The following is a 12,392-nucleotide window of genomic DNA, read 5'->3' as shown; positions in this document are numbered from 1 at the left end:
GGTTTTGGAAATGTGCTTCGCTATCGATCGCAGCGGCGCCGCTTCCCTTAGTTTTAAGCCGCCCTCTCCCAATTGACGCAGCTAGCCCAGTCGATGTCAGTTGGGCGAGCTATGCGATTGGCTTCCCAGTGTGCACCATCAATCATTTTTTTCAATTTGATTGTGAACAAATGTTCGCAATAGATGGAATATTGGTTAAGTTGTTTCTATAAAACAGTGCCAGAAAGAGCATACGCAACGATCACTTATCACTAGACTGGAGCACTTCCGACACACACCAAGTGCTGTCTGCTTGTGTTGCTGCATTCTGCGTGTTCACGTGAGCTATGCGGTCAGTGTTGGTCTCGATCTTTCTTTTCGCGAGCAAAATGTATCGCCGTTGCTGCCGTGTGGGTTTCAAATATACCGATCGGCAATATGTCAAGCTGCGACATTGTGTTCCTCTGCAAGGCAGCAGGCAAGCGGAGTGGCTACAGATTAATTTTTAGACCCACTCTTCTGCTTTGCCTCTGCAGGTCAGTGAGCATGCATTGCAATTGGTCCCCTTAGTTACTAAGCAACGCAATATCATCAGCGAATCGCAAGTTACTAAGGTATTCTCCATTAACTCTTATCCCCAATCGTTCCCAATCCAGGTCTCTGAATACCCCCTGTAAACACGCTGTGAATAGCATTGGAGAGATCGTATCTCCGTGCCTGACGCCTTTCTTTATTGGGATTTCTTTACTTTCTTTATGGAGGACAACGGTGGCTGTGGAGCCCCTATAGATATCTTCCGGTATTTTTACATACAGCTCGTCTGCACCCTGATTACGTAATGCCTCCATGACTGCTAAGGTTTCGAGTGAATCAAACGCTTTCTCGTAATCAATGAAAGCTACATATAACGGCTGGTTATAATCCGCACATTTCTCGATCGCCTGATTGATAGTGTGAATATGGTCTATTGTTGAGTAGCCTTTACGGAAACCTGCCTGGTCCTTTGGTTGACAGAAATCTAAGGTGTTCCTGATTCTATTTGCGATTACCCTACTACATACTTTGTAGGCAACGGACAGTAAGCTGATCGGTCTATAGTTTTTCAAGTCTTTGGCAACCCATCCTTATGGATTAGGATTATGTTAGCGTTCTTCCGAGATTCCGATACGCTCGAAGTCATGAGGCATTGGGTATACAGGGTGGCGAGTTTTTCTAGAACAATCTGCCCACCATCCTTCAACAAATCTGCTGTTACCTGATCCTCCCCAGCTGCATCGCATCAGGCTATCGTTATCCGATTGGTGCCAGCTTCCATGCGTTTGTAGATGTCACTTTGCGCCAGAGGATTACTACCACTGTAAAGTGTTTTACTGTGTCCAGTATTTGTGTGAACGCAAGCGCAATTGGAGTGGGCGTTTTACCGGTTGAGCTGAGGTGCGAACGGGAATTCCCTGCATGGTGCAGCCACCTGGTGGCACAGACCTCAACCAGACAAATGCAGAGCGCATAAATATAGCAGTAACCAAGTGCGTGCTACTTTGCTGCTGGTGTAAATTTTCTGCAGAAGCATAATCATGAATACGTCCTCTTTTTAAATATTTAAAATGTTTTACATATGGCTGCAGCATTAGTAGCAGTGTGTTTGGCTGGTTAGGCTCCGCACCAGCAAGTGGATGCACCGTGCAGACCACTCAAGCCACTTAGGTTTACGTTAAAGCCCCTACGTCACAGCGATAGGAATAAGGACGTGCTTTAGTTTACGCCTCTACCTATCCGTCCCAACGCCCAGCTTTCCTGCTTTTACAGGAATACCGGACAAACTCGGCACTGCGGCAGAACGCTCGCTTGAACTGAGTTCTTTAGCGCGAATATGACTGGACACACGACAAACGGGACACATACGGTGCTGTCCTGTGTGTGTTCTTGTGTGCAGTCTTATTCCCGCTAGCGAACACAGGTGAAGATGCCATGCCAACAAGCCCACATTGTTTTTCTAGAGAATGCTTGCAACACATGCTGTTTGGATAGCACTCGCGCAACATCGATAGCCAGGCGTCTAACGAAAAGTTTGAAGAGGCTTCGCGCGCTACCTCCAAGACAACCGCAAGTAGATAACATGACGTCATTTCATGACGCAGATCCAGTGAAGGCAGAGCGTCGCCCCGATCACTCGGTGAACAAGTTGAGGAGAAACAGCATCGGTAGGGCGGAAGGTAACTTGTATTTCTTCGTAGCTCTCTTAATATGACACGCTTCACTTAAATTATGGCACTAACGTTTTATTGTAGCTGTATCCTACAAAATTACGGGTCTACAAAATTACTCCGAATGGTTTCAGGGACCCTTAAAGTGAAGAATAGCATACAGGAACCTGTCCTTATATTGAAATGTAGAAACTGCAATGAAAAATAAATTTAAAGTGAAAAAAGGCAAGTTTTTGCCACTGCAAACTGAACCCAGAACTTCCACATGACGCATGCGACACTCTATCCGTTTATAACAAAATATGACTTATACCATTAATACATCATCATCATCATCATCAGCAGCAGCAGCAGCAGCAGCAGCAGCAGCATATGTTATCAATTAACCCTGTCCTGCGCTCACCGAGTCCAACTAGCAGCGGCCAATTTCCTAATTTCATCGCACCGCCTGGTCTTCTGCCTACCTCTCCTGCGTTTCCCTTCTCTTGGTACCCATTCTGTAACCCTAATTGTCCAATGGTTATTTAACTTGCGCGTTACATGAGCTGCCCAGGGCCATTTTTTTTCTCTTATGCCAATTACAATATCGGCTATACCACTTTCTCTCTGATCCAAACCGCTCTCTTTCTGTCTCTCAAGGTTATGCCTAGCATTCTTTGTTGCAGCACTTTTTGTGCGGTCCCTAACTTGTTCTCCAGATTCTCTGTCAGTCTCCAAGTCACTGCCCCAAATGTCAGCACCGGTAAAGTGCGCTCATTGGGCACCTTCCTTTTCAATGATAATGATAAGCTTCCAGTCAGGCGCTGACAAAGTCTGCCATATGCGATCAAAACCATTTTTATTCTATGAATTTCCTTCTCATGATCAGGGTTCCATGTGATTCTTTGACCTAGGTAAACGTACTCCTTCACAGACTCTACAGGCTGACAGGCGATCTTGAACTCTTGTTCCCTTGTCCGCTTATTCATCATTATCTTTGTCTTCTGCATATTAATCCTCAAGCCCACTCTTACACTATCTTTGTTAAGGTCCTCAATCACTTGTTGTAACATGTCTGCAGTGTTATTGAATAGAACGATGTTATTCGGAAAACCGTAGGTTGCTCAGGTGTTCACCATCGAGCCTTACTCCTAAACCTTCCCATTTGAATAGTTTGAATATTTCTTCAAAGCAAGCAGTTGATATCAATGGAGAGGATCTGTGTCCTTGCCTGACCCATTTATTTATAGGTATCTTCTTATATATCTTGCGGAGAATATCCGTAGCTGTCGAATCTTTGTAGATATTTTACAGGATAATTACGTGATTGGTCTGTATTCCTTGATTGATGTAATGCCTCTATGAATGCTGGTATCTCTACTGAATCAAATGCGTTTTGTCAATCTATAAAGGCCATATATAGAGGCTGATTGTACGCTGCGGATTTCTCGATTACCTAATTGATAACATAGATGTGATCCATTGTAGGGTGTCCCTTCCTGAAACTTGCCTGTTCCCTTGGTTGAGTAAAGTCCAGCGTTGCCCTTATTTTACTGGACATTATCTTGGTAAATATTTTATATAATACTGGGAGTAAACTAATTGGCCTATAATTTTTAAGTTCTTTAACGTCTCCCTTTTTGTGGATTAGTATAATGCTTGCGTTCTTCCAGTTTTCTGGGACGTTTGCGGTCGATAGACACTTCGCATAAAGAAGTGCCAGTTTTCCAAGTAATATGTCTTCTGCATCTTCGATTATATCGACTGGTATTCCATCTTCACCTGCCGCTCTGCCACGTTTCATGTCTTGCAAGCTCCTTCCGACGTCATCGTTAGATATAGGAGGACTTTCCGTATCCTGTTCATTACTGTTTCGAATGGAGTTATCCTGAGTCCTCTGGATACTGTATTGGTCAGTATACAATTCTTCCGCTGCTTTCACGATACCTTTGAGATTGCTGATGATCTTACCCTGCTTATCTTTCAGTGCATACACCTTGGTTTGTCCTATGCCAAGTTTCCTTCTTACTGATTTCAGGCTGCGTCCATTTCATACGGATTTTTCAGTCTTTCTCACGTTATAATTTCGAATATTACTTATTTTCTCCTAGTTGTTCAGTTTTGGCAGCTCCGGGAATTCTATCTTATCTCTTCAGTTGTACACTTTCATTTTTTGTCGTTTCTTTATTAGGTCCTTTGCTACTTGGGAGAACTTGCCTACTGGTTGGCTTGGTGCATTGCCTCCCACTTCGATTGCTGCATCTGAAGCCAGCCTATTTATGGTTCTATTCATTACCTCTATGTGATCGGCACCTCTCTGTTCTAAGGCTGTATGTTTTTTTTGCAAGCACCGGCCCTAATTTGTCTGCTTTCACCCTCACTGCCTCTAAGTTGACCTGTTTCTTCTTGACCAATTTTACTCTTCCGCACCTCAAACTGAGGTGAATCCTAGCCTCACTATCGTATGATCACTGCACGTTACCCTACCTAGTACTTGTACATCCGGCACTATGCTGGGATCGGCAGAAAATATAAATCTCGTAAATGCGATTGGTCAAAATGAATCTGCGAGCCCTACAATACAGCGATCGTCGTAACCCTCTGTGCCGTTAGGGGACGTTGTATCCCGCAATTTCTGCATGCTCGTTGTTTAATGAGAACAAAATGTCGTTTTACGTGTGCAGAAAAGTGGTACCACATACCTTCTCTCTACACCCACTGAGATACGCTCTCAATAAAAAGACCGACTCCCTCGTTTTGCTCCGCGCTATACGCAGGTGTCCAACGCACTGACCCTCTTTGTGTGGAGCTGCATGTTGAGCTTCTGCCTGTTCCTGGTGTGCGAGTTGCCGACCAGCATATACGAGAAAACGCTGTTTGTACCGGGCCGAGTGAAGCGCGACTCGGAGAACAAGGACAGTGGCCACAAGACGAGGAGGACCGTGATCACATACATCTGTCCACGCCTAGTGGTAACCCAGGACCAGACGACGCAGGCCAGCACAATCCATCTGGACCAATGGTGCCACTTATAGACTCCTTTTGTCAGAAGCAAAGAAATTTCGCCACCTTACTTTGTTTTTGCGGAGGTGTGTAGTGCCAGCGCGCAAATCGTTAAGGACTTCCTCGCGAATGCCTTAAATCGTGCAAGAGGCATTTGGCAACGTGAAGGTGCGTTAAATGAACACCAAATCGTGGAAGAGCACAGCGTTCTGAAGGTGGAACCATCCTCCTTAGAGAAAAGGCTGTGAAATAATGAATTAAGAACTGAGGACAAGTTGCCTGGTGGCTCAAAACGGCACCCGTCTGCGAGCCACTGGTGGTCAGACAAGAAGCAGGCGCATCGTTGTCGCTGGCATGGCCGCTGGACAGCTGATGCCGAACCGGCCGCATTTGCACATCTCGGGTGGGCATAGAAGTTGAAGCCGTGGGTGCACTGAGATTGACGAACGGCGCTAATCCATGCATGGAAAACGTGACGCGACGAAGCAATGGACTGTGCAGGAACCGTGTGTACTGCTACTGCTTCTCGCATATTTGTGCAGCTGTCAGGCGCATTAGCCAGAGTGTGCGACAACATATGTGGTCACTACACTGCGCAAATTTCCTATCGAAGGTGTTCATTCCTCCTGAGCGTTCCCTATGCAAAGAACCCATCCGGTCCATCGCATAGCATTACTTCGGCATGCATTCTGACAAATGCGGTGTGGTGATCAAGTTTCGCTATGCATTATTATTTATAGCTTTTGCGGGAACTAAAACCGATGCGGGAGAGCCGCGACTTGTTGAGTTCCAAATCCAATGTTGGCAAATCAGCTGACATGGCGATTGGGTATTCTTACACAGGGTACCTTTGGCACAATAACCGAAATAACGATGTCCCGTTTTACAGTTCCATTTCACTCCAGTAACTCATTTGAATATAGCATTAATGGTGCCCGGTTTGCCCATTGACCCCCATCACCAGACCTCATAATTTTTTGCAGTGAGGCTCACGGCTGTGATGCTCGGACACATGTTGTCCATGAACTCTTTTTTTTTCTTTTTATAATTGATTTGGTTAAGGTGCATGATCGCCAGCAATTTCGGCTGGTAGTGCAATGCTCTCAGCCGGCAGGTCCAAGGCGGGTGGACAAGTAATGTTTACGCAATTAAACAGCCGGGATAAATATTTGGATTTGCGGTGAAGACATTGTGGCGGCTTTATGCCGCGGTATTAAGACTTGCACAACCACAGCCCGCTTGGCTGTGGTCGAGCAAGCCACAATGACCATCAGTGATAACTGTTTCTGTTGGGAAAAATAATTATGCCTATAGGAGAGAACGCAGATTGTATCTGTTACATACATTAGCCCTAAGTGTGGTTCAATATAGGCATTCGAAGATGCCATCACCGAATAAAAACACTACAGCTTCTCTTCTCCTTCATTTAACGAAAAGCGACGAAACTCTCTGTAGAAACCTTCAAGTCAACGTTTTCCACACATAGAGAAAAAAAATAGCTAGAACGAACAATATTTACTGTATGCAAAGCTGACGTCGACGCATCCGGACGAAGCACTATACTATGGTCGGTAGGAATAATATATTAAATTTATACCATGGAGGTGAGCATGGAATGTTGGCACTCCCTAGTTCTTGCGCATCGTTGAACGTTACCAGTCTTCTATGTAAATATGGTTTTGTTCTTTATATGCTTTAGGAAGTGTTGTGTGAAAACATCAATTATTATAGCACAATAAACCATTTTCTTGTCAATAGAAATGGCTATTTTATTATTTTAACTGCAAGCCTGTGATGTGCAACGCCACTGTAATATAGTAATGATACAAGGACAAAAGGAGAATTTAATCAAACATCTGTATCACATAGCGCTTGAGAACTCCGAATACTATCGTTACACAGGTGACTTCGTTGTAAAGATTACGCACTGTGCTGCCATGACTTGAGCAGGCTAAGCATGTTAAACAAGAGAAAACCTTTATTTAAAGGGCCCCTAATCAAGTCTGGCCATTTGGAGCTGACCAGCGCAGAGCATACATTGCGCGATAACAATCGTGTCTGCAAAGTATGACATCGCTGCGCGCCGTGCAAAGATATGAAATTTCAAGCCAAATGCCGTTTTTCCTTCTCCTCGCGGCCGCCGCGTTCCAAGCCGGACGGTGACGTAGTCGTGCCCCTGCGCAACGTAGTCGTGTCCGCAGTGTGACGTCGCTCGTGGTGACACAGTACTTCGTGAATTATTCAAGACATCTGTTATCTGTGCGATGTGTTGCTTGAATTGACGAATTGACGTTTAGAGAAATAACACGCACAAAGGGAATGTGTGTGTGTTTTTTGCTTTACTTCGCACCGAAGCAAGAGAGCTGTACTTCCGCTCCGTCTGCTTGATCCCACGGTCGTGCACTCACGTTCGTAGGTACTGAAACTATGCCATTTTCTACCGTGTTGCAGCGCGTGATCATGCTCTGCAATCCGCTTGTTCTGCCTGAGTTTTCGTTGCCTGAGCAACGCCGTCGGCGGAAGTGTGTAGCCCTGAAAAAAGAAGTGAGGAGGAAAAACTTCAAGGCGGGGCCTGTGACGTATGCGTCACGCGATCCTCGAGGTCCTGTTTGGGGAACGCAGGGAAGGAATTTTGCTTGCGGAGGCTAGACGGGGCGAGTGGAGAGAGCATCTTCCTTGGCAGTGGAGCCCGCCTTCTGAAATCATGGGTTCGCGGCACTCAAATATTCCTATCTCAGCTATTAATGAGCCGATTTGACTAATTTTGTTGGCGGAAGCTCCCTAGAGGACACGTAACTACTTCCAGCGTATAAATAAAATTCGCTATGGGGCCTGGTGAAGGGGCCTTTAACAAGAATTCAAGATTACCTTCATGATACGCGCCGTTATTTTTCTTTCTTTCTTTGTGCAGACGTAAACTCAAGGAATGTGAGACTGGAGCCAACCGTTTTGCATCGAGGTAGATGGTATGGTCGGAGGCGAAGCACATGAGCAGCGCAATTTAGAACTCCAGATTGTTTAATGCCGCTGTCGCTTCGCTTGGCATGAAAATTTTTGGTTTCTTTAAATGCTGTTCGTGACTGTTACATTCGCTGACATTTGTGGTCTTTTCACCTTTGGACACTTTAAATACGTCAGTCGTCAGCTTCATTTGCATCAGCTTGGCGCCGTCAACTGCGACGTATTCGTCGGCCATCGCGCCCACCGCTCTGTTACAACAACCAGCGGCTGAATGGAGCGATTCCTGGAGCATTGCAGCAGCACAGTAACACTCGTGACATAATCACGCTCTTGAAATGCTTCACTGCTGTTAACGCTAGCACAGAGCGCAGCGAGAATGAAGCGATCGTACACCTTTCTTTTCAATGCATATGACAGATTAGAATTCAGTCGGGACATGAATCCTTACTTATACAGGCCATTTAGGAGTAGAAGCGTTTGACTATATGCGGTGAGCAAGGACCCATTGTCCAGGTCCTTTCTGCTGCGTAGCCTTGGCGACTGAGCAGATGGAAAGGCTGTGCATGTTCAGATGGGAAAACTACGCTTCTGACGTTTCCTAGATAGATGGCGGTTACTTATCGCGCGATGTTTAGACCAGCCAGTCTATACTGCAAACGTGTGCTATGTTTTCACAAGCACGCTGACACTACGGAACGCATGCACGTTACCGTTTGCCTCACTCTCTGGTATGGAAGAAGGGAAACTGAGGAGCCCCATCTTTGTTGGTCACAATCATACGAAGTCAAGAATTATTCCACGGAAAGCACAGAGGAAATTACTTGCCTTTCTGTTCGCGCAAATGGGAGCCGATCCAACCAACGTTATTCGCACCACGCGTGCGGTGCAGTACTGCGGCACCAGTTTCTCATAAAATTTCTTCGGCATCTGTTTCCGTGTGCTAGAACTAGCCCTGGAAGCGATAGTCAGAGCCGCTACTAACGGGCATGTTGGCTGATTGCGAATTACTGGATTGTCGTTTCATATTTTAGACTCAACAAATTCTGCGCAATTAGTGACATAAAAGAGAGACAACAATGTAAGTTTTTAGCACTGCGGTGGCACCGCACCTATCAGTTGCCAACTGCAAGGTCGGAAGTTCAACTCCTGGTTTAGATGGCCGTACTGTGACAACAGTATAGTGGAGAACTGCCCTTATACGGAAATTTGCATATATGTTAAACGCGGAAAGTGCGTCATACGCGCACAAAAACTGAAAAGACAATTGGCGCTTTAATTTTTCTTGTAAGGAACACCGCGCCACTACATACGCTTCGCATCTGAAACATATGACAAGCGAAGGAACACTTTCTTTCAGGTTTACGTTAGCATTTTAACCTTGGTATTCTGAACGGATCCTCGACTCGAAGGCCTTCCTTCACTGCACCGACTTGAACATAGTGCCTCCCCACGAATAAAGAGGCTACAATTTTCAGGAATTGCCGTGGATAATCATGAAGCGCAGTGACCCCTTCCGTCGAGGGGTGATGATGCTATCTAAAATCAGACATAATGTCGGTGTAGGAAGTTGATCAAAGTTCGGTAGGCCGGTTGACTTCAAGAACTCATGGTAAAACAACAAACGAGACAATGCAGGGAGACGTGGGGTCGGCCTGTTTGGAACTCAGGGAAATGCAAAGCAAAATTAGTTTGGAATAAAGACTCAAGAATATGGATGAAAATAAACGGGCGGCTAAAGTTAGCAAATATCTGTACCTCAAAGCGGGGACACAGAATTTAGGAAGAAGCCAAGAAAGTTGACAATCAGGTACAGGGTAATTGAAAGTGCAGAAAGAAAACCAGTAGTCGTCAAAAAGTGAGAGAAACAGAGGGAGTAAATTGGATGTAAACGATGGAAACAAAGACCGAAAGTTTACAATAATTGCAAAAACTAAATTACGAGAAATAAAATAGACGAGAAGCTCAGGGATGTAAAGAAGACGAAAGCATTAGCCGGTCAGCAGTTGAAACAAACAAAAGACATTTAGAGTGCTGGTGGGAAAAATAAAACATGGAAGAAATTGATAGTACCGGATTTGTTACAGGAAAAGGTGACATTACAAGGCTGATGTTGAGATTTTAAGGAAAAGATAAAACTATAAAGAAACCTAGACATCAGGTTAGATTGATAAATGTCAATACAATAATTGATTAGCTGAAACAGGCAAGTTGGCTATTTATCGCCGCCCTATTTCGAAGGGGACGCCAATAAACCACCACTCATAGTGAAAGTAGATAGCATTAAAAAACTGACACGGGTAAGACATTCTGCAAAAAAAAATAAAGAAACAGAGCTTGGTGGGGCAAGCCACCGCCCCTTTTGAAAGGGGACGCCCACAGCATGCATGCATCCATTGATCCATCCGTATAGTCGTAGTGGAGTATTGAGTGAGGGAACGTTCTAGAGCAGAGGGGTGAGTCCTCAACATTATACCTGGATCCTTTACTGTGTAGTCTTGCACAGCTTTCATGCACATTTCAGACGAAAAGGTCTGCGAGGGCTTAGCTGCCCTGATAGGCTGCTGTGCGCTCTCAGAAAACTGCTCGGTGCAGCTGTGGTGAAAACCAAGATGGCCGTAGCAGTCTTATTAAAGGGGTTGTCTGCATGTTTTGTCGCAGATAGACAGCTGTACGCACGGAAAAATCCCATACGTGCAAGGATCGAGCTCCCATTTCAATTAACTACTGCAATATTCTTTACAGTGGGAAGAGCAAGAAAAAGTGCTACCTTTCACTCCTATATGTTTCCTAAAGAAGAAGTGCAGGCCTACATCAAAAGGCGTGTATCTCAACTCCTACAAGAAGAGCTTCACTTCCAGAAGCAATGAAATCATTACCGTTTGCGTGGGCTGTCCTGCGGTACGTCCAAGAAACCAAGATTATCCATCCCACCTAATAAATATGCAGTAGAACACTGTCGATATGGCTTTTAAGGGACCACACAATAAAGAATGTACGATCCGACAAAAAAAAAAAACATCCGCTCACCGTATTGACCGCGTTACTGATGAAACATAAAGGTACTCTCACACAAAGCCTTATTTGAGGCTTTTAGAATGCCAAGTACCCGCTCACTAAAGCTCCATCTCGCTTCGATCGTACTAAATGTTAAAAACTCCTTATCTGGTGCTTGTGTGAAATCTTGATAACCTTTAAATCTTTAAACCGTTTTTCAAGCACTCGAAACCCTTTTTCAGTTTCTGCGCAGCCTTGCATATCGAAATGCGCAAGGTATCGAAGGTAACGAACCGGCGTCCGTGAAGGTTGGCCATAGTGCAACCCCACGTGCCTTCATCCGCCTCTTCCTGGCTTCAGGTTTCGTGAGGAGTGTTCTGATCGGCGACCGGCGATGATCTCAACTAATGCCAATGCTAATGCTAATGAACGTTAACAAGGGCTTGCAAAATGAAAGATGAAAAAAACAGCATCCTACACCCTGCGGAGCATGCCCATGTGCGCTACTATTTCTAATTTTTTGCCTTTGTTTTAAACAGGTGCAGCAAGCAAATAAAAAAGGGACGCCTCGCTTTTTTGTTCTTGTTGACATGATTTCGTTCAAGTGTAATAATAATGTATGCAAACAAGGAATCGTTAACATATCTTCGCCCTTTGATTTGCGAACCGCTTCTTTGTCACTACATGTTCCTCTTGTAATGAAGAAAGGAAGATCGTGATATCCCGATCATCATCAAGAGCGGAGGGCACGAGATCGGCGGTCGAACACCACCATCTTGTTCTCCCGACCTACTGTTCCGAGCTACCGGCTGTTTGTTGGACTCGTCCAATAAACCTCGCTACTTTTGGTGGAGGTGCTGGGTACGCCCATCGCCCGCACCCTGGAACTCCGATCCCGTACGTCGCAGTCGACCATGCAAGCTGACGCTGCCCAACCGCTGCCATCTCTAACGGCCGCCGTTTGCCCCGGCCCGGTTCGCCAGCGAGACCCTTCGGCATTTTCGGGTACGGAAGACCAGGACGTCGAGGACTGGCTGTCGGCCTACAAAAAAGTTAGGGGACCCAACAAGCGGGATGACGCTGCTAAGCTGAGTACCGCGAACTTTTACCTGGCTGGCGTGGAGAAGCTCTGGTATGCGAACCACGAATCGGAATTTGAGAACTTGCCCGCTTTTAAGGAGGCAATATCTGCCGTTTTCGGTCGCCCTGCCACGCGGAAGTTACGCGCCGAGCAACGGCTGCGCACATGGGCACAGGAACCAAACGAAACTT

The 12,392-nt window shown here is 45.6% G+C and overlaps 1 protein-coding gene across 3 annotated transcripts in view; it reads left to right on the top strand.

The window, feature by feature from the left end:
- LOC135898726 (nose resistant to fluoxetine protein 6-like) overlaps window positions 1-6,926 on the top strand; it is a 73,756-nt gene extending 66,830 nt beyond the window's left edge. For 2 of the 3 annotated variants that reach the window (XM_070528754.1, XM_070528753.1), the window contains exon 15: window positions 4,940-6,926. In XM_070528754.1, the coding sequence (XP_070384855.1) occupies window positions 4,940-5,197 (258 nt within the window). In that variant the 3' untranslated portion in view covers window positions 5,198-6,926. Of the gene's footprint in view, window positions 1-2,117; window positions 2,193-4,939 lie in introns of all 3 variants that reach the window. The other variant, XR_011509529.1, reaches the window with a different exon arrangement.
- The last annotated feature ends 5,466 nt before the right edge of the window (window positions 6,927-12,392 follow it).

Source organism: Dermacentor albipictus, unplaced genomic scaffold (assembly GCF_038994185.2).
Source record: "Dermacentor albipictus isolate Rhodes 1998 colony unplaced genomic scaffold, USDA_Dalb.pri_finalv2 scaffold_14, whole genome shotgun sequence".
NCBI lineage: Eukaryota > Metazoa > Arthropoda > Arachnida > Ixodida > Ixodidae > Dermacentor > Dermacentor albipictus.
The sequence above is the reverse complement of the archived record's forward strand: the minus strand, read 5'-3'. Positions and strand labels throughout refer to the sequence as shown.